This window comes from Ambystoma mexicanum, chromosome 1p, assembly GCF_040938575.1.
Source record: "Ambystoma mexicanum isolate Mex_15411 chromosome 1p, UKY_AmexF1_1, whole genome shotgun sequence".
In the NCBI taxonomy this organism is placed as follows: domain Eukaryota; kingdom Metazoa; phylum Chordata; class Amphibia; order Caudata; family Ambystomatidae; genus Ambystoma; species Ambystoma mexicanum.
The window spans coordinates 1,197,932,777-1,197,956,627 of NC_090921.1; the positions used below are offsets into that span (position 1 = coordinate 1,197,932,777).

Consider the following 23,851-nt stretch of genomic DNA (forward strand, 5'->3'; position numbering starts at 1 on the left):
GAGATTGGTGATGTCTGCTGTGTAGTTGATTGCTGAGCGGATGTTGTCAATCACAGGTTTTCTTTTAGTGGTGGTTGATGGAGTACTGATGGGGCCTATGGTGACATGCATGAGGTTGCAGCAATTAGGTGTCATGATATTTCTGGTGGGCGGCAATGTCAGTGATGAGTGGTGATCGTGTGGGTTGGCTGTTGGGTGGGAAGGATGGAACACAAATTTGAGTGAGCTTACATGATGTTTGAGGAGAAGGGGTTCTGGTCTTGGGTCCTTTCTGTCTAAAGTGGCCCAAATAGGAGTTGTCTTTTTTTCATCTACCCTCACATGTCCAAACAGGGATTGCCCTTTTCATTGTATGCCCTTGCAGGGCCACACAGGAATTTCCCTTTTCTTTATCTGGCCTTACAGTTGCAAACAGGAATTGCCCTTTCCTTTAACTGCCCTTCTCTTTGCACACCCAGCCTATATATTCTTTTTGATGTAAACATCAAGAAAGGAATGGAAAGGGGAAGGCTAAGCATTTGAGTGAGGTAGAGGACATGTGACCTAGATCCACCTGTACTAGGTGGCCAACTGCAAAAGAAATGAGGTTAGAAAGCAGCTTTAGTTGGGTAAGAAATAGTGGCAAACAAGTAGGCACCAACAGATTAGCAGTGACTGACAGGTTGGGGCAGAGATATTATGACCTAGATCGATTTGTGACATCTGACCAACTGCAAAAGAAAAGAGGCTGAAAGAATGCTTAAGTAGGGGGAAAAGTGCAAAACAAGAGTGTGCCAACCCATGCATATTAAAAGTCAGTTAAAATTATGAAGTCTCAGAAAATCCTTTACTGGGACATTAGAAGAGATGATTAGGCTTCATTATTACCATCTTTGATTCTTACTCTGTTAAATATACAGTTACTTATCTGCAGGAATAGACTACATCAAGCCTTCTGTTTACACAATTCCTAAAGGGCTGTAATACCTCAACAGCTAATGTGCCTCATTATAAGTGTTGCGGTAAGGCAACAACAGCACCGGTAGTGCTACCGGTGCCATTGTTACCTCGCCGCAACATTACGAGTTTGCTTGCGGGTGCCACTCTGGACGCCTGGTCCGACCAGACGTGCAGAGCGGCACCCGCTAGCAGAACAGGATGGTAGCAACGGTCCTATTATTAACATGACCTTTATTACCATCCTCCCCATTCCCATTGAGCCCAATGGGGCCTCAAATGTGAATGGGGACGTACCGTGTCTGGGTCCCGCGAATGGGAATTACCAGGCATGCAAAGGTCGGAATGGCCCGGTAATTCCCATTTTTCGGGACCCAGACCCAGGCATGGCATGGCTACCTCCAAACTAGTAATGAGGCCCAATGTCTTGAAATGATCAGAAAACAGTCTCATGTGTCAATGTGTGAGTAGTAAACACCAGTATAGTAGACACATTTGTTTGTATAGCTTTCGTATGGTATTAGCAAGAGAGTACTTCCAGCCAATTCCCTTTGACTGATCAGGAAGTTCTATATACAGATATTTTCTATATACTTTGATGTACAGCATATATCATCCTGAACAACACAGGTTATATTAGCTTTGTAGACCCAACCCTTAGGTAGCAGCTAGTATTATGGAACCACAAAATGTATTAACTTTCCTGACTGAGTTTAGGCCTTTAACTCAGTTTTCTGGGCCCATAATGTCGGGTACAGCCTTTCAACCAGGTCTTTAAAGACTAATGTGGACATGTATTCTAATATAGGCCACCTCTCAGCCAATCAAAATGCGTAGAATGCAGTATATAATCAATGGGATAGACCTCATTCAAAACATGTCTACTTGGGAAGCAGCACATAATCAATTGTCTTCTATTCCATAAGAATTGTGAAAACCCACCAGGTAGACCTATTGTATCACTATGCGGGTCTGTTTTGGAGCCATGTGGGAAGTACATTGAGAAAGTAATTCATGAGCTGGCTGAAAATACACCATCCTTTTTAAAGGCTACAATGGCAACTCTTAATTTCTATGAAGGACTAGCATTCGAACATGGGAATAGTCTGCTAGTCACATTGGATATAAGAGCATTATATACCAACATCCCCCAAAATGAGGCTCTCAGCTGCATAGAACAAAGGCTGAACAGTCGCCCGACACCACAATCTATACCTACAGATTTTGTGTTAAATCGCCTTCAAATTGCCCTATGCAATAACTTCTTTCAATTTCTAGATGAAATACATCTTCATTTGGCAAGGTACTAAAGAAAAACTAGACACCTTCATTATTTGGTTGAACCACTGCAATACCAACATGGAATTTACTTATCAATCAGACAATCAGAAATTAGCCTTCCTGGACCGGCCAATACGCCATCACAGCGGGCACATTTATTATTCCACACTATTGAAAAACAACCAATCATAATACTTTATTGCAATATTCAAGTCAACATCCACCGTCCTAGAAAGACAACCTACCCTATGGACGATTTTTACACGTCAGGCACAATTGTACCATGAATAGTGATTTTGAACATCATGCTGATCTTTTAGGAGAAAAATTAGCAGCAAGAGGATTTCCCCCTAAACTGATTAAAAGATCAGCCAAAAGGGCACGTTGGACTCAGAGGGAACACCTGCTATGCCCGAGGGAAAAGAAAACTAAGTCAGACTGCATAGGGTGTTTTACCACCTTTTCCAAATAAACGACACAAGTGAAGAAATTAATTAGAAAACATTGGAACCTTTTCACCAGCACAGGCTGCACCACAGTCCCCCCTCCCCCTTTTTCGCATTAAAACGAGGGAAAAATATTAGAGACAGCTTAGTCCATTCTCGGTTACAGAAGCCCAATACCAGCTTCGCACAAAACACACTTTGTGCGGCTTGGTATCATGAACGGGAGCAAGTTCTGGGACATTATGCTTGTGGCAACTGCAGTGTTTGCCAATTTGTGTGGTAGGCTTTAATGAGGAATTACAATGGCCCAAATTACTCTCATACTACACCAATCATTCCAGTTGTGAGTGCACCAAGCAGCACTACGGCCCTGCTCGATTCAACAAATAACATTCACCAAGAGGCTACATGCAGTAGTTGCAATACGACTCGGTGCTCTAATTAGAGAGTCTTCCACACATAAGTGCCATATGGACAGAGACAACAGTTGGGTTAGAATATCAGCAGTATCCAGGTTCTTGTCTAACTGCAACACTTCCTGACCACATGGTTGCCGTCACGGTAGGTCCGGGAGCGTTTCCTGTGTACTGGGAGCAAGTAAACGCCTCACCAGTATTTTTCCATGTACGTTTCCATTAGGGCTTATTCGGATGTGTTGAAGGTCACTAGTCCTATGAGCCCACGGTTCTCTATTCATCATCAATTTAGAGCCAGTATACTCATCAAACGGACTTGAGGTATTGACAGCTCCTCACCCAACATGGCCGTCATAATAGGCTGAGGAGAAGACCTCAAGTGCTAGGCACATCCGGGTGTTAGGAGTTAATCATCACATGATAGTATATATCGGCCTTCCATCTGTTCCCCCTAGCAAGGCATAGACAAGCAAATGTAAACGGAGACCCGGTAACCGATCAGTTGGCATGGTATAGAGATAAGCGATGTTTCACAGTCTTGTTGCATCAAACCAGGTGATGGGCAGTCTGTATTTGTATTGGATTTGTGCACCAACCTGCGTGTCTCACATATGTTGCAAAAAACTCTTTCTGACACATTGTCACACACACTGGGCCTCATTACGACCCTGGCGGAGGACCATGGTGCTATTAGCACCATGGTCCATGGCGCTAAGCTGCCAACTCCGCCATGGTGGTTGGCGGACTTACCACCCCATGCCGACCTTGGCGGGGCGGTAAATCCCCAATCCCCATTTTACCCTTCCCCATTCCCATTCTTGCCCCATAGGGTATAATGGGAGTGGGGAAGGCGTTAATTACGCCACCGTAAATTACGGTGGCGTAATTAACAACAAGGTCCCTTAGCGCCATGGATTTTACCGCCTGCAAAAAGCAGGCGTAAAAGTAGCCATGTCGCTAAGGGATCTCGTAGTATGGCGGAAATGTACGCCATGCTCTACTCCGGCGTAATACCCTTACCGCCAGGGTCGTAATGAGGGCCACTGTGTTGTACAAGTTTAGGGTAATGTGGGTGGGGTAAATGACGAGTCTTATTTTAGGCAGCAGTTAACCTGCCGGATCAGAGATTGGAGGAAACAACCAGCCTTGTTGCCTCCAATGAACTGCCTATCAATACACACAAATACACATATATTTCTTTCTTCATGTGTACTTTTCAGGCTTGGCGCTCCTGGACTCATACCAAGGTGCAGGCACGATCCACAAGTGATTAGATCTCCCATCCTCAACAGGCTGCACACATCTATTCTTCGTCTGGATTTTCCTCCCGTGCTCCTTCATCACAAGCCACTAGGAACAACCTTCAACCTTGGCTATGGTATATCATCATGGGTACTAAACGCCTGTGGAATCAATTGGAGATATGTCCGCAAATTATTATATTGATAACCCCAGTAGCATCGGCTGTTTTATTGGTTCTTTTAGTGGTCAGTATGACCAAATGGTGGAATAGATGTGAGAGATGTGGGGTATTTCCCCCGGGCTGGGCATAAGCAAACTTTCATTTACTTAAATAGCAGGCCTGCTAGCTAAGAGCCATCAACAGCATTTATTGCTCTACATGTTTAATTGAAGAAACTCAGTATGCACTTGGAGGATTCATTTGTTGTTTCCCCTTTTTCTATTTTTAAGCTTGCTACACACACTATTGTTACCAGAAATGACTTTTTGTGTCCTGAAGATGGCTGGGGTATGAGACCTAGCCAGATTACCCAGCTGAAACTCGAGTAGACACCTTTTTTAAAAAACTCCATTGGTAAAAGAATGCTGGATAGCCTTATACAAACTCAAAAGCAATTCATTGTATTAAAAAATGCCGTTAATACACACCAGCACTTGACAATAATGGTGCATTTATGGTCAATATAGCACATTGCACTTTAGGTAGACTTTTGGGACCAATTCCTCTTAAAAATGGTCTTTTACTAATTTGCACAGTATGAATGAAATAGTATGGGAATGACTGAGGTTTGGTTTGCATGACTGGAATATAGGTTATATATGGGTGTGTGTGTTCATTTTTTAGCAACTGTGGAGCCCTTGACTCGAATTGTTTTAAGAATGTTTTTTATTCACTGTGTTTTTCTATGTACAAATAAAATAAATAATGTTGAGATGACAATTACGATGTGTTATTTTGTAAGGAGATTGCTACGTGATACAAATACCATGAGAGGTTGTATATACCCCGTAGTATATACGTTGTTTGTGTTCTATTGTGTAATGGCCGATATGTGCATGTGTAGTTTAATCCATCAATTTAAGAGCAATGCAACCAGACTGTGTAATGTTTAATTTTAATAGATCTTTGCAATTTAATTTTTCAACAATAAAAATGCTTTCTTTTTAAGTCACACAGCCTCATATGCTAATAGCCTAATGGACCCCAGGATGGACCTTCATTTCTTGGGATAATTAACTTTCCCCAACTTGTGTTCCTTGGCTCTGCCTCAGGCAATAACACAAGGGTGGGTTATTATCTCATGACACTGACTCCTCCCTCATTTTATAATACATAATAAGCAATTGGGGTGGAGCTTTGGATTCCTGAGGACCAATGAGGATTAATTTATTTTGCCAATAAGTGAATTTATGGCCATAGTTCCTGATTGGGTGTCAGAAATCCATTTGCCATCCTGGCTGCCTCAAATTCTGCCTGGACACACCAATCCATTCCCCTCACACTGCCAACTACTTCCTTAACTGTTCTGCTACCTTCCTTTCCCTCAAAGATGCCATAATCTCCTACAACTGGCACTCCTCTGCGCACAAGTACCCACCGCTGATAACTAAACAGTGGAAGGAAGTTTGCCCATCTATGGACCTCATTGTCACGGAATTCACCCTTTCTCACCTGGGAGCGATCCTTGTAGGATTTCTTGGGCGGTGTCTTCTTACGCACGGACCTGGTCTAGTATAAGCCTGTGCGAGCCTCTTCTGGCTCCAGCGTGCATTCAGAGATCCAGGATACAGACACTCTGGGATCCAGGAACCAAGAGAGTAAGCACACAGCACATGAGTCCGGGGAACAAGGAGGAAGGAAGAGGGTAATGGGATTGGAATTAGGAGGTCCAGGAACAAGGACAACAGTGTAGCGAACTACGGAGCACACGTCTAGTCGCTGCTTGCAGTAGCATTGAGACACGCGGGCCCGCGGGGGCACAGCCTATTTCTAAATACGCTACGTCTGATGTAAGGACAAGGAAGATGTTGCACGTTAGACGGCCATGTTGGGAGTATCAAGGAGTGCAAGCCCCGTTGTGACAAGGACCATGAGGTCCAAAAGGGGCGTGTTCTGTGGATCATGACAGCCTGCCCCCTCCGAAGACTCATTCCACCGGGTTTGCCCGGGTGTATGAGATGGTATCTTCTGAGCAATCGAGGGGTATTCACGTTAGAAGCTGGTTCCCAGGTTCTTTCACTTGGAGGATATCCTTTCCATTCAACCAGGTATTGAAGCTGACCCCGTTTATACCTGGAATCGCATATTCGGGACACTTCATATTTCACTTGGTCGTTCACCACCACTGGAGGGGGTCTGCAAGATTTCCGGGAAGATCGGATGTAGGGTTTTAATAAAGAAGTGTGAAAAACTGGGTGAATCTTCTTCCAGGAGTCGGGTAGCTTGAGTCGGTATGAGACCTGATTTATGATTTACTTGACGGGAAATGGACCATAGTACCAGGGGGCCAGTTTGTTAGGCTGTAAGTGTCAGGGTAGTAGCTTCGAGGACAACCAGACTTGATCACCAACTGCATATGAAGGCCCTGGTCTTCTTTTAGAATCAGCATTTTGTTTAGTTTGTATTCTGGCCTTCTCTAAGTGTTCCTTGGCTTCCTTGTGTACATTGATGAGTGTTTCCATCCAGGAGTCAACGGTAGGAACAGGTGTGGGATGTGGAAGAACAGAGGGTAACACTGATGGATGGAATCCTTGACTGCAATAAAAGGGGCTGGTGTTGATTGCTGAATGATCTGAATTGTTGTACGCAAACTCATCCATGGGTATTAGGAGCGACCAGTCGTCCTGAACCTTAGTGGTGAAACAGTGAAGGTATTGTTCCAGGGTCTGGTTTACCCGTTCCGTAGCTCCATTGGTTTGTGGATGATAACCTGATAAGAGAGCGTGTTGGATTCCCAGAATGCGACAGAGATGTTTCCAGTATTGTGAGACGTATTGAGGTCCTCGGTCTGAAATGATCTTGGAAGGAAGTCCATGTAGGCGGAAAATGTGTTCCAGGAAGATTCCAGCTAGCTCTGATGAGGATGGCAGTTTATGCAGGGGTGTAAAGTGAGCCATATGAGTGAACAAGTCAATGGTAATCATGATAGTCGTGTATCCCCTGAAAGGTGGCAATTCCACAATGAAGTCTGTAGCGATGAATTCCCATGGTCTTGTTGGTAGAGTAGGTTGTAGTAGGAGACCTGCTGGTCTCTTGTTATTGTGTTTGTTCTGACTACAAATAGAACAGGCTTGGGTGTACAGTTGTACGTCTGTCTTCATTTTAGGCCACCAAAATTGTCTTTGTATAAGACGGAGGGTGTTGGTGATGCCACGATGTCCAGAATGAAGGGTATCATGGCAGAGGTTGATTATCCTTTGTTGTAATTTCTGTGTGTGGCTGACTAGAGCATTATCCTTGAACAGGTATCCTTCCTTGATTCTTAGATTCCATTGATTCTTCCTTGAAATATCCTTTCAGAGTTCAGAGCATTGGGTTTGTATGCGAATCTCTTCGAGGAGACTGACTGCTTGGGCTACAAAAATCGTGTGGGTAAACATCTTGGGATAGGTCCCGTCTTCAATTGTTTCGTAGTCAGGATGTCGGGATAAGGCATCAGCAATTATGTTCTCTGAACCGGGGACATGGTGGATGTGGAACTGGTACTGGGCAAAGAAGAAGGCCCAACGGGCCTGACGACTGTTCCTACACTCCAAGGATTGTAGAACTTGAAGATTCCGATGGTCCGTGCGGACCTGGACTGGATGTCTCGCTCTCAGGAGTAGATGTTGCCAATCGGTGAAGGCTTGACGGATGGCTAACAGTTACTTTTCCAGGACAGAGTAATGTGTCTCATTGGGAGTCAGAGTTCTTGAAAGATAAGCAATGGGGTGTTCCATCTTGTCCTCGAACTCTTGCTTCAGCACTGCTCCTATGGCATAGTTAGAGGCATCCGTCTCCACTATGAATGGTCGACTTATGTCGGGTTGTGCTAGGATGGGGGCTTGAGTAAACTCTATCTTTAAACAAGTTGGAATGCCTTGTCTTGAGGTGTAGACCAGAGAAAGGGAGTGTCTTTCTTCAAGGGTGCAATGATCGGCTGAACAATCTCAGAAAAGGTGGGTATGAACTTCCGGTAGAAATTGGCTAGCCCCAGGAAGGATTGAACTTGTTTCACAGAAGTGGGAGCCGGCCAGGATAATATGGCTTTTACCTTTGACTGATCCATACCAATTCCTTCTGGACTAAGGACAAATCCTAGGTAATGAACAGAGGTCACATTACACAGGCATTTCTCGGGTTTGGCTATGAGTCTATGTTCACGTAGTCATTGTAAGACAGCCTTAACATGTTCTTCATGCCTTGGAAGGTCCTTGGAATAGATCAGGATATCGTCCAGGTAGACGATGACGAAGATGAACAGCATATCGGAGAACACCCTATCCATGAAACTTTGAAAGATGGCAGGGGCATTAGCAAGTCCAAAGGGCATTACCAGATATTCGAAGTGTCCAAAGGGTGTTTGAAAGGCTGTTTTCCATTTGTCTCCTTCCCTGATACGGATCAGATGATAGGCACCCCTGAAATCCAGTTTTGTGAAGATTACAGCTCCTCTCACCGCTTCCAGGATATCCGAGATCAAGGGTAAAGGGTAGCGGTCCTTGAGGCTGCATTGATTTAATCCACGATAATCGAGGCAAGGTCTAAGTTCCTTGGTGTCCTTCTTGGGAACAAAAAACAGTGAGGCTCCAGCTGGGGATTTCGATGGTCTTATGGTGCCATTTTCAAGGTTGGTATCCAAGTATTATCGTAGGGCTCTCTTTTCAGGTGCGGATAGGATGAACATTCTCCCAAAGGGAATCACTGCTGAGGGTTCTGTGTCTATGGCGCAGTCTTCAGGTCTGTGAGGAGGTAGAGCCTGGACTATGGCAGTTGAGAACACATCAGCATAACTCTGATAGGCCTTTGGAACCGATACGATATTGGAAACCATGAGTGGAACTTGCTGATCTATTGATGGTTCTTTGGAAGGTGTCACGGATGATTCCAGGAATAGACAGTGAGACATACAAAACTCGTATCCAAGAAATAAGGATCCTGCTGCCCAGTTGATATAAGGATTGTGCTTCTGTAACCAGGGCATACCCAGCACCATGGGATAATGAGCAGAATTAATGATGTCAAATCTGATCAGCTCTTGGTGATGGTTTATTGAAATTTGGATCTCTTTAGTCTGCAGTCTTATAGGCCCTGAAGTGAGGGGTCTTCCATCGATCGCTTCCACCGGTTGCATGGTACTTCATGTCTCATATGGAATGTGGTGACACGTTACCCAATCTTGATCAATGAATACTCCCATAGCTCTGCAGTCAACCAAGGCCAAAATTGAGTAGGTCTTATTATTGGATGGCGATAGAAGGGCCTGTACAATCACTAGGCTGTTTTGTCCAGGAGAGTTCAAGGATGGAATAGACGTGGAGCAAACATCTCTCTCCCGAAGCCTTGCTCCATTTAGGATCGGGAGCTGGCGTTTCCCGAACGCCGAGGAGGGGCTAGAGGGCATTCTCTAACCAGGTGTTTATCCGAGGCACAGTACATGCATAGCCCCGTATGAATCCTTCTCATCCTTTCTTGCGGGGATATGGGTCCACGGAAGGCTCCTATCTGCATAGGTTCTGGTTCATTTGCTGACACTGGATTTGTGTCAGTCTTGGAGGTAATCTCGAAGGATACCTTCGTGGGTGTTACTTTGGATTTCCTTTTTTCTGCCTTTCTTTCCTGGATATGAAAATCTATTTGCATGGCAAGGTCCAAAAGGGCCTGTAACGAGCTTGGGCGAGCCACTCTGGCCAATTCATCTTTGATCTCCTCATTCAGTCCCCTTCTGAAAAGTGTAAAACTTGCTTCAGGAGACCAGTCAGCTTCCTTGGTCAATTGCTTGAATCGGGTTACATACGTAAGCATATCCTGGGATCCTTGACGAAAGTCTAGCAGGTGCTCCTGGGCACTATAGACCTGCTCAGGGCGGTCAGACATGTTTTTAAGGACTTGTATGAAACCGTCGTAGTCATCCAGGAGGGCATCACCAGAATTGACTAAGGGCGTAGCCCAAGTTAGAGCATTTACGGAAAGGTGTGAAATTATGAAGCCAACTTTAGCCCTAGGGGTTGAAAAGTAGTAGGGCTTAAAAGTAAAGTGAACCAAACAAGAATCAAGGAATCCACAAAGGGTTTTTGCCGACCCATCGTATTTGTCAACAATGCCACCCAGCAATACGCTTTCCTTTGTGGCAGAATCACAGGATAGAACTAATTGTTTGAGAGCAGCATATTCTGCCTTTAAATTTTGTACCTTGGTCGTTAGTTCTTGCATGCCACTCATGAGATCCTGAACAGCCGCTTCCATGTCGGCTTCGACTTCGGTCGTTTGGCATCTCAAACTGTCACGGAATTCCCCCTTTCTCACCTGGGAGCGATCCTTGTAGGATTTCTTGGGCGGTGTCTTCTTACGAACGGACCTGGTCTTGTATAAGCCTGCACGAGCCTCTTCTGGCTCCAGCGTGCGTTCAGAGCGCCAGGATACAGACACTCCGGGATCCAGGAACCAAGAGGGTAAGCACACAGCACACGAGTCCGGTAAACAAGGAGGAAGGAAGAGGGTAATGGGAATGGAATTAGGAGGTCCAGGAACAAGGACAACAGTGTAGCGAACTACGGAGCACACGTCTAGTCGCTGCTTGCAGTAGCCTTGAGACGCACGGGCCCGCTGGGGTGCGGCCTATTTGTAAATACACTACGTCTGACGTAAGGACAAGGAAGATGTTGCACGTTAGACGGCCATGTTGGGAGTATCAAGGAGTGCAGCCCCGTTGTGACAAGGACCATGAGGTCGAAAAGGGGCATGTTCTGCGGATCATGACACTCATTACGAGGCTGGCAGTAGCCGTGCCTGTCATACAGGCACGGCTGCCGCCGGTATATATTTTTTTCTGGCGGCCAGAAATGGGCAATTACCAGGTCATTACGGCCTTGCTGGACCTGGTATTTGCCCATTCCTTGGCGCCGTAAAAAATTCTTCCCCATTCCATTTGAGCCCAACAGGGCTCAATGGGAATGGGGAAGCCGGATGGTGCCGGTGCATCCGACATGCTCTGCTCGTGGGTGCCGGCACCCGTGAGCATATTGTTATGAAGTGACTTCCAGACTTTCTTATGTTACTTCTTAGGTTTATTACAGGAACTTAGATTACAGTTACATGAAGATAAATAATAGAGAGTGTGGACTATAACAGCACTGGCCCCATCACCCAGGCAGGGGAGCTCTAACTGCCTCAGTATGGAACCTTCAGATAAACATTCCACCATCCACACAGTGACATTCCATCTGACATCACAGGCTCACAGCAAGACAGCATTACACAGACAGCCACTACATAACACATCTCCTTTCCTTACCAGACACCCACACAGAAGGCCACTACACAACACATCTCCTTTCCTTACCAGACACCCACACAGAAGGTCACTACACAACACATCTCCTTTCCTTACCAGACACACACACAGAAGGTCATTACACAACACATCTCCTTGCCTTACCAAACACACCCACACACAGAGGCAAAACAATAAAGAGTTCCAAATAGACGCAGCCTATCAGGTGTAACCAGATTAGTCAACACGACCAAATACCACAGATCACCATGAGACACTGGCCAGATATCCCAAACCCATCTGCGTACCAGGCATTTGACTACTGATGACCTAAAACAGCACCACAAGAGTACTATGCCAAACAGACTGTCTGGAGAAAATGCAGTCTTTGGCACAGGAAAATATAGGAAAATATAAAAAAACGAAGGCGCTATCTCCCTTAAATATTTGTGGAAACAATCCAACGCGACACTAATCTACTAAGTTACCAGCCCTACTCCATACTGGCAGAGGCGCTACCTCTCGCACAACAGAATGTTCCACACGCTGGAGGCGCTACCTCCCTCGCGTACACTAGGGTCCATGCTCACCAGAGGCGCTACATCTCTTCAATACAATTCTTCGCATACGCACCGGAGGCGCTACCTCCTTCAAACACCCTAGTGACACGCACATCAGAGGCGCTACCTCACTTCAGCACTTATTTTGCCACATTAACCGGAGGCGCTACCTCTCTCAAACCAATTGAGCCACACTCACTAGAGGCGCTACCTCTCTCACTCGTGACCCACATACCAGAGGCGCTACCTCTAAGTACTACTACAATCTCACTCAAGCCAGAGGCGCTACCTCATCTTCATACCAATCGTGACACGCACATCAGAGGCGCTACCTCATTTCAGCACTTATTTTGCCACATTAACCGGAGGCGCTACCTCCCTCAAATACCAATTGAGCCACACTCACCAGAGGCGCTACCTCTCTCACTCGTGACCCACATACCAGAGGCGCTACCTCTAAGTACAGCTACAATGTCACTCAAACCAGAGGCGCTACCTCATGTTAATACCAATCGTGACACATTCACAACAGAGGCGCTACCTCTCATTATAACTACAGCGTCACTCACACCCAAGGCTAAGATGTGACAACCTGCCTCATCTTAACTTCATGCCCTTCTCTGTGCATTCATCACTACAGTCAACCTTAACTCCGGCACAAAACATTTTGCATTACCCAGCTATAAAATGCATTATTGACTGTAGTATAATATAAATGCTAATATAAACTGTAGAACATCAAACGTTTCAACATTTTAGTCCTAAAAGTCCATGGCCAAGTTATGACCCTAATCTGACTTGTGTAGTCCCACAAGTCCATGGCCATATTATGACCCTAAGTAGGACCACATCAAACTTAAAAGACCATAATGGTCTCTAACCACACCTAAAATGCCTCAAAATGGTTAAATCTAGCACTCTCATCCAGCACTTCAATCTTCTAAATTGGACATCTCCTCTTTACTCTATAATGCAAACATTTTACAACTATATCGTCCATGAAATGTCCAATATGTCCATCCTGATAATCCACACAAAATATTTACTCTATACATCCTATCATATTTACTTTCCCACACCAATGACCCTAAATCATAAACATATCATGTGTGTTACATAAACTTCTAAATGGCTTCATAGGCACACTAGCTACACCCGAAGTCATACTTCACATCTTAACAGCGATAACTGATCCGTAGTGCATTTCAGATAGACATTGTTGCTAGCATACCAAATTCACAAAAGAATATTTAATTATTTAAGGACTCAGCTCCTTCTTCGCTCTCGTGAAACGAGCGAGACCTACACCTCTTCTCAATGACATCCCTTGTCGGACTGAAACGTTTGCGAGATCAGCTGGGTCCCTTCAGCTCTCCGCGTGTGCCGGTACCCTGGGCCTGTGCGGCAGCCAAAAACAATGAGTACCTTCTCTCATCGACCGTCGTGTGAGCAGCATTCCTCTTCAGAGGCCGCTCACGGGAGGGAAAACGAGCTGGCCTTTTCACGCCGTACCGGCACAGGCCATATGCGCCCGGTCATATATCTTCTTCCGGCTGCCGGCGCAACTTCCCCCACAACAAAGGAATGCATGTTTTCCACGGGCCACTCTCACACAAACGGCCTAGCAATTCGGAGATGTAGACGTGATGACGTCCACACGTCTTGAACCACGTTCATAAGGTTCTTTACTCGAAATTCCACCACAGCGCTTCTCGTACTGACGGAGAGCTTCGAACATTTTCCCAGTTCCAATTCCCTCAGCGTTCGCATCGCAACCTCCATGACGCGCCTTTGTCCACCAACTCCGGCCGCGTATTGTGTGACATCATCAGTCACACCGCTACTCCTCCGCCAACCGTCACCAGCCGGGACATTCGCTGTGGCTGGCCAACCCCAATCCCTGAGGCAATCGAGGTAACTTTGCAACTCTCTGCACACACTGGCGCTCCCAGTACGAGTGATCACCATTTTCACCACAAGAGATCTCCTTCTGTGGGACACACATACAAGCCTCAAACCGCCGAGTTAGCATAACTCTTGATTTTCTTGTTTGACAATCAGCAGCTTTTGCAGGTGGTATGCCCTACTCCATACTGATTTCGGGCTTAAATACAACTTCTTCACTCTAGAGACTAAGCTTTCTAGGGCATCCCTTGCTGGCCCAACTTCTCCTCATAGACAGCCCCTGGAATCCAGCTTTGCCTCCAACATGCCCTCTTGATCCCCCTATGTGGGCTCTCTTCCTCAGCCCCTGGACCCAGCTCTTCCCTCCAGCTTCTGGGCAGCTGGTCCTTCATGACATGGGGCTCCACATATAAGATAGAGTGCCTGTAGTGGGACTTCCTTGCTCCTCCCCACCTTAGCCCTGGGTGATGGGTCTCTTACTTGTTTGTGGGGGGCAGTGCTGACCTCCACTTTGTCCTCCTCTCTCCTGCACCCCCCGCAGCAGGCTTCTTCAGACTTCTACTTCTTCTTAAGTGCGCAGGTTCTTCTTGAAAGACATCCTCGTCGCCATTGTTATGAAGTGACTTCCAGACTTTCTTGTGTTACTTCTTAGGTTTATTACAGGAACTTAGATTACAGTTACATGAAGATAAATAATAGAGAGTGTGGACTATAACAGCACTGGCCCCATCACCCAGGCAGGGGAGCTCTAACTGCCTCAGTATGGAACCTTCAGATAAACATTCCACCATCCACACAGTGACATTCCATCTGACATCACAGGCTCACAGCAAGACAGCATTACACAGACAACCACTACATAACACATATCTCGTAGTTTGCCGGTCCGGTAACTACGGTACAGGCATGCTTACCGGTACGGTACTTCCCAGACCGGCAATCTTATAATGAGGCCCTATGAGTTAATTTCCAAGACTTTTTCCTTAATTTTTGGGTAAACCAGGGAAAAAGCCTATTGTATGCGATGTGACCGGGTAGTCATACCACAGACCCGTGGGCAATTACATGCCCATAGCCTATTTCTGCTGCCCCCACCCCCTTCATCTCAGTCACATAAGCTGAGCTTTCAGGCACCTAACTCTCCATATTGGTCACAATGACATTGCAAAGGTATAACCTTTAAATAGCTGTATATCATAGAAACAGGCAATTGTTTCGCTCAGCAAGAGAATAGAAAGACATAAGAGCTCATGTTCTATAGTGGCGTAACATGACTGAAAGGCATGAACGCCTTGATTAAGGCTTTAACGCCAGGACACATATTTAATCATTTGTATGGCAGAGAGGGCCAGTGGAATTCAACTTGCATTTCCGCCGCCTCCCCTTCCTCTTCACCATAGAAATGCTCCAGCATCTACGCTGACATGAATTTTCACGCCAGTGCAAATGCTGGGAACCCTATAGGTTCTGACTACTCTGTGCACAAACAGAAAGCAGGCGGAGACCATGGGGATCCATTGTACACGGTGCACGGCAGGGAGTGTGTGCAATTGAAAGGAAACCCTCCCTGACATGCTTGCATTTAATTTATGAGCATCACTTGCCATGGGGGCATGGCAAGCAGTGCTCATAAACACATGTAGATGCTTACTAGCATGCCAGCATGCCAGGCAGCTCATACTCACTTTGCACTGCGGAGTGCAAATGTGAAGGAAGAGCAAAAGTCAGAGACACGCTTGTACGCTGACTGTTGCCCTTTACATTTGTACCCTGCAGTGCAAATGACAAACATTTGGTGGAAGGGAGCCACTTATATTACAGTGTAATGGTAACGGCTTCCTGCCGTCAAATTACGATTTCTTATAAAGTTAGCTGCATAGAGATACATTCATTTATTTAGTTTAATTGGCAAATGAGAACTCACCAGTAAACCACACTGCAACAAATGCCATCCAAGGTCTCATTCTTAGTATCAGGTCCTGGAAGAAAGTAATAGAAGTTAGAGACTATTGCAGTGGAATTTACCATCTGAGATCAATGTTTTATCTAATAAATAGAAAAACATGGCGAATTAGAGATGGTTCTACGTTGATTTGCTGAAGTAAATTACTCAGTGACAATTTCCTTTGACAAAAATCACTTTGAATTCCTTTCTATTTATTTTATTTTTTTAATGGCGGAAGAGCATGCACCTCTCCCCAACTACCACCCCTACCTGCCACCATCTCAAACACCCCGAGTTCCCCTAATCCTTAAAACCATGTATATATATATATATATTTACTTCCCCAAGAAAGTGAGTTTTGTCAAGGTAAATTACAACAGAGCAATTTACTTTGGCAACCCAATTGTATCATATAGAGATGACTGTACAAACCTCCCATTACAATCTATGTAACTAATTATGCTGCAACTGTATAATGCAGTTCTTCAGTATTAAGAAAACCCTTGTTGTCGTGTTGCATGCAAGGGAACTTATGTGTTCTACCCTGGCAAGCAAATCAAGCACAAATGTTGAAATTAAAATAAAGTATAATGATCTGGCCATGGTAAAATAGCAATATAATACAGGTTATAAAACACCCCAAAAATGTTCACCCTCAAGGCCAAACCTAGCTCTGCTGCCTGGAGTAGACAGAATATATATGTACAATGAAGGGATAGGGATGACAATTTAGGGACAGAAACATTTGGGCCTATGAGAATTAGATCAAGTGCAATTAATCTGTGTGTCCTGTTGTGTCTTTATATGATGTTTTATTCTGAGTTTCTTGTGAGTAATGTGTATATGAGGCTCATGTTTGATTTTTGTATTTTTTCAATAAGCTTGTGGGTGCTCTTATATGAAAGATTTGTATGGAAATGTTTTAGATTTGTAGTACGTTTGAATTTTTGATATACAAGTACAATAAAATTGATGATGAGATTTTAAGCTGTTGGCTATGAGGTTCATTTTTCCAGGACTCAGCAGTAGGAAGGAATATGAGATAGTCACTGGAAATGCTTAGTTTGTCATCCCCACTGTAAAATGGATCATTTAAGAACAAATTAATGTATTTGATAGTGATAATGCAGAACATTATCCAAGCATACATAGGTTCAGGAGTGTTGCTTATTTCAATAGCACCCACGGAAAAAAAATAAACTCAACGTGTAAACTTTGGATATTTCTGAGTGTATCTCTCAGATATGTTAAATGTGCAGTTATCACAAGGCCTGGATGCACTTTGTTGAAAACTGACTAATTGGGCCCACAGATCTTTTTTAAAAGAATAGTCCCTACTAAGAGAATGCAACAGGTTTGACCATCAATGAATCCCGTGATGAATTCACAGGGGACCTACGGAGGAACAGGAGGGGCCCCAGAGAGTGGCAATCTCAACCCTCATGCACGCATCACATGACCATGGTTGTGGCACTAGTATACCCTGCCACCAGGGAAGACGATTGGGACGGGCGGAACTGAGTTTGTCTGATAATTGGGACGATGTCAACCGGAGGGCAGAAAAGAAGAGGCAAGGCCACACCCTAATGATGGCAGCTATAAGGAACCACATTCAGCAGTGGAAGAAGGAAGTGTACTTAACAAATGAGCATTGTGCCTCCATGGATGCTGATAGCGACCTGGCTGCTACCACCATAGCTAATTCCCCTGCATCAACTAAGTCTGCCCAACTAGTGCCAGTAGCACTTATTACTGTGGCCAGCAGCAGGCTCTTGCTGTTGTGCCACCCCAACAAGCTGATTGGAACGGTTTGGCTCTGGCAGCACCTATCTTTCTCCACGACTTTATGAGGCATGGAGAAACATACTGGGCCTCATTACGATAGTGGTGGTAAGGCAACAATGGTGCCGGTAGTGCTACAGGCGCCGTGGTTACTATGCCGCCACATTACGAGTTCTGCTCGCGGGTGCCACTCTGCACAACTGGCCAGAACAGGCGTGCAGAGCAGCACCCACAAGCAGAACTGGATGGTAGCAATGGTACCATTATGAACGGTACCGCTGCTACCATCCTCCCCATTCCCTTTGAGCCCTATGGGGGCTCAAATGGGAATGGGGACGTACTGGCTCCGGGTCCCGCGCAAGGGGAATTACCGGGCCTGCCGAGGACAGAATGGCCCGGTAATTCCCCTTTCGCGAGACCCGGAGCAGGACCCGAGTTTGGGGGTAGCCATGCCGGTATAAACATCATGGCTACCTCCAACCTCGTAATGATGGCAAACTGAGAAAGCACATGGAGCTCCACTGCTCTTCAATTCTGTGGGGGATGTAATAAGGTAGCCATAAGGAGATAACCACATGCCAGAGTTGCAACCATCGATCGAAGAGCTAAATAACTTTAGGAAACTCACTATGAGAGAGCAAAATAATATCTTTATATGCTTTGAAGGAGAGCTTCACAATTGTAAGTGAGCGGTTGTACACTCTGAATTAAACCTGAGAACGTTAGTGTGTAGCTGTGCCCTGTGAAACAACCGGGGTGGACCCCTGGGGTGGATGCCCCCTTCAGAAATATCCTATAATTTCAGTGGATGTCCTGTATTCATTGAAATATAAAGCATGGCTGCACACTGTGGGAAAATCTGAGCACCATTAGTGGGAGACTATACCACCTGTGGAAAATACTGACAATCCTAAGGGGCGACTGCATCTTGAGAGAATACCCAAGACCTTTCGTGGGTGACTGCACCCTATGAACAAACTGAAAACCTTATTACTGTCTGTGGCCTTGTAAAAACCTGAGAACTATAGTGGGTGGCAGTACCCTGTGTTAAAAACCTGGCAAGTGCCACTGCAAGACTTCTCCTGTGGTTAGAGAAAATATCACTGGCTGAAAAATAATGCCTCTCAAACTGAACACTGGTGGAGGGGCAGTTTAGCAACATCACTTTGCAGAAGGAATAGGAATTCTGTGTACGTCTGTGCATGGTTTCTCAGCATATGGGACAGCAAAAATGTAGTACCCAAGTTGGCCCCTACCATCTCTTATCAAATCACTTTATGGCAGAGTGTGAGAGTTGCCTTTTGTTCTGGTTGAGGTACCTTTCATTATGGGAAAGCACATAGATTAGGCTTAGGTGGGGCATAATGGGGATGGTTACAGTCATGTTGGTGGTGTTTTGCGTGCCATATAATTTAGTTATATGTTTTCTGATATAATGCTGAAACCTCTGCATCTGTGGTATCACTTCCATCAGCAAACTTCAATTGCTCTGTACTCTGATGGATCATAACCTTTTTTCTTGATCATCATCTATTTTGACATCACTGTGGGGTGGCAGAGTTGGAGACCTTTAGTTTTCAATCTCCTCACCTCTCACTCAATGTGTTGTTCTTATCTGACCTCCAATAGAGAATAACTGGACACTTTCCTCTTCTCCTGAGATGGTGTACAGAACTGAATGTTCCAGAATCTGTGTTGGTCAGGGTGCATGCTCATTATTGTGGGGCAATATATGTGCATTTACTTGTACTTGTACTGCTACATCTGCCCCAGCGTTGTATGTGATGGGAGTGTGAGGAACATGAGATTGATGATCTCTTCAATTGACCATGTGCAATCGTGTCTCCTAGTGCCCTCAGCAAGTGCTGCTTCAGGAGTTAAATGACCAGACGCTGCATGTCTCCCTTGCTGCTGCTTCAATTGAGTGCTGACATGTTTCATACACCCATTGACTGGTTTGTCACCCACCTACTAATTTATCAGCAACTCTTGGGCAGAAAAATCAGGCAAATTTAAGTCTCCCAAAAGTTTGCCTCATGGATGACCTTCCCATATGAACTCTCTTGATGGAATGTATCTTTTTCACTCATTTCACAAGACATATACTGATTGGTGGGACAGGGTCTTTTGCTCAAATCTAACTACTCAACCTTCCAACTGTTTGTCATTAAGTGGTCACCAGTTTGGACTGGCAGATACTTTAAACAGATTGGCCTGTTTAGCTGATCAATCACTCAGTCATGAACAGGCACCCAAATTTATAAGGTGAGGAGGGGGATGCAGTGGCAGGGTTTGGGGGCAACAACGGTGCAGCACATGCATGAAATTTGGGAAGGGGGCTGAGGTGGGCCAATATATGTTTGGGGGTATGCTTGTAAGGTGGGGCGGTTGCAGGGGTAACTGGGCAGGATGGTTGGGGTGGTGCAACAAAGGGTTAGTGGGTGGCAGGGTCTTGGTGGAGACATGGAAGATAGGAAAAGGGCACTCTGGAGTACGCCACTGAAAGGAAGAGAACAGGGAAGATATTGGTGGACAGGTGAAGGAGCAGAAGTGTTGGTGAGGAACTGCTCATAGGCAATAATAGGGGTGGGCAGGTGGAGGGGAGAGCAGTTGGACTCAAGCAAAATACCCATCATGCAGGTTACAGTCTATAAAAATATTTGTCAGCTTCCACCTCTGCTAATCTTTACTGCTAACTCCCATAAAAATGATGTGAGGGTATATTTCCCACATATTGTCAACATGGATTCCCATCTCCGTCTGCTTCTTTTCCCAGGTACCACCCCTTGCGATGTGTCTTGTCCACCCACCTCAAGAGAGGGACAGACTTGTAAGTCTCTCACTTCCCTACATCTCTGCTGCTCTCTCTCATCAAAATCAGTCAGCATGTCTCTTATACAAGCTGCCCTGAAGCATTCCCAGCTCCTGCTGCTCCTCTTCCCATGCGTCACTCAATGGCATGTTTCTTCTCCACTCTCTTCCAGAGTTTGGCACTCACTGGTGAGTCCCCCCTCACCCCGAAGCTTTGGTGTTTCCATTGGTGTTGTAGGCCCACTTCAAATGACTGAATGGATCACACAAAGATGTGTATGCAAAGCACACCCTTAATCTTAGTCACTGACTAGATTCCTAGTCACTCATTACCTCCTAACAATCGACTACTCAAAATGTTTACCAATATACTACTCTTCTTTAATTTCCTAACCCTGCCTTTAATAACAACCTCCTGCTTCTCTAAAAGCTGCCTGAAACTCAATCAGAGCACCATTCAGATACCCCCATTTAAGCCAAGAGGTTGAACATTGAACAAACCTTTCAAAGGTTTGTTTGACATTTGACCTGGTCAGTTCAACTGATAGTTATGTGATTGCAGTTTTCTATGTAAGTACTTCCAGACCAAGTTATCATCCTTAGGAATACAATGCATCCATCATGGGTATACTGTCCTATAAATAGGGTGACCAGCTTTGCTCATAAAAAGGCATAGTTCCAAGGCATGCTCATGTAACAACATGATAATCTCACCCTCTATTTCCCTCAAAGGCATGTAACAAAAACAGTAATCACTGTACTAGATAATCAGTAATCACTGTACTAAATAATCAATGTGTTCACAGGCACCATGCCACAGAAACAGCAAACCAAACATTGTATGAGCAGGCACTTCATATGTATGTTATAGACATGCTGACTATCTCTATTTATGTAGTGACTTACCAGCATGTCTACCAAGGCATTCTTCCATAATAAAACAATGATTCAACAGTCTGACCAATTGCTGCCTTACAACCATTTTTACACAGAATAATCAAAAACATGTATGTGGGACAGCTGCTCCAGTTCCAAACTTCCTTTAATGAGCAGGCTACAGGAAAAGCAGATAGGGGGCGGGGGAACTCGTGCCATCTGGTGACATCAACTTTAGGTTTTGTGACCATTGTCCTGTGGACATGTGTGTTAGAGGTTGAGCGGTGTGGCCTTAGTGGAAATCCCCTTAGATTAAGGACAACGTACTGTATTTATGTAGTTCACCCCGTGATACAGATATAGGAATGAAGGCATAGGTACAAAGATAATGGTAGATGTATGTTTTGAGGTAGGCCAAAATGTAGCTGTTTTTGTTGGATCCCCTATAATATAGTGACATTTTTGACAATCGTAAGGTTTTCAGTACTTATGCAAGAGCTATCAAATACATGTGCATAGATGTGTATGCATGACTATGCATATTTGTGCATGTGTGTGGGGAGTGAAACAATGGGTGCACAATAATGGGTGTTTCAAATAGCAGTAAGTGTCGGGTAAGCCACATTGGTGTGCAAAATTGGGTTCTGTGAGTGTGTGTATAGGGTGAGTGTTGGTTAAATAAATGGTGAATGTGTGAGTGGCATGTGCTGGGGTGTGTGGGGTGATTGTTGGTTTAATGGATGATGAATTTGTGTGTGGAATGTGTTGGGTAGGGAGTGGTACACTGTTGCCTTGGCAATGTGTTGCTGTAGAGTTTGGTAGTTGTGTGTGTCTCAGTATGCTGGGCCACTTCCTGACTGGGGTAGTGGTGTCTTATCAGGAGGATAGACAAAGGCAGTTTAAAAAAGATGCCTTGCATTGCACAGAACGTACAAGTGTGACACCACTGGGGAACAGCAGGGTTGTTAGGTGAACAGTGACTTATGTTAGCATGCCTGGGCTCTGCACCTAACTAATGGTTACATCCTAGCCCTGAAGCAGTCACAACCTATGGTTCCCTGCCGGTAGTGCTCTGGATGCTCGTAGATCATTTCTGCAGTGTTGGTTCAGGAGGTGTAAGGTGTTCTGTGTCCACCCATAATTGAGGTGCATGTGAATGTTGTTGTTTCTATGGCTGCATTGTTGTTTGTAAGGAAGTGAGATGTTGTCACTTGGTACATGTATGTCCTACTGGTTGTCCATGCATGACAGTGGAATGTTGATGCATGAGAATGGCTGACAGCTCAGAAAAATGCAGCAGAGGTGTGTGTATGGGAGTGTTCTGAATGTGTCATTTGAAGGCCTGAGCTGGAGTGAATAAGGATGGCCACTGGGTGGCCCTATGTATGTATATTCAGAGACAAAACATTGTTAAAGGGATGTTATGGTTAAGTTGCACTATAAAAGCCTATCAAATTCTGAGAAAAAAAACGTTAAAGGGTCGTTATGGTTACAAGTAAGATAAAAAAAAAACAAGAAATTCACCAGTTTTGGTAAGGTATGCAACCATAACTGACGCTACCATCGTACACTGCTAGGATTAACACCCAGGACATCAAAGATGACATCACAAATGGCATAATTGATGACATCTCTGAAACATTCCAAAAAGTCAATTTTTCAAAAATAATTCCATTGTAGAGTTCTTAGCAATCTCATAACACATCTGAGAAGGTTCTTCATATTGATTTTTAACAGAATTAAACCACTATATGAATTAATCAATAAGCTAAAACTACTTCTAAACATGTGCAATGTCAATATAAATTCCCTTTCCAACTTCTTTGAGGGTGAATGGTTTCATACAAGCAGCAGAGAACCACATTTCAATGCAGAAGCTTATAAACAATAACAAATACACTCAGTTGCCATGGATAATAATGGGCTGAGCTTTGAAGTGGGAGCAGGCACAGTTATGGCAAATTAAACCCTCATAGAAAAAACACCCTCAACAAACTTTCACCTAAATGTTCCTTTTGTCTAAACAAGCCGTCCAGTGTAAAAATTGACCTGCAGCTCAATATCTAATGTATGCCAACAATGAATCAAATGTTTACGACAATTCCTCGTATGCTTGGCCAGTCTCTTTGTAGGCAACGGGTCAGAGTTAGGGGCTAGGTTCACATTTGTATTAGTATGG

General features: G+C 44.8%; 1 protein-coding gene across 1 annotated transcript in view; it reads right to left on the reverse strand.

Moving 5' to 3' along the window:
- The window catches only part of LOC138571342 (uncharacterized), a 323,964-nt gene that overhangs the window by 241,742 nt on the left and 58,371 nt on the right, over positions 1-23,851 (reverse strand). Inside the window, exon 2 of the mRNA XM_069649190.1 lies at positions 16,183-16,237. Coding sequence (XP_069505291.1) covers positions 16,183-16,222 — 40 coding nt within the window. The 5' untranslated portion in view covers positions 16,223-16,237. The remainder of the gene's footprint in view (positions 1-16,182; positions 16,238-23,851) is intronic.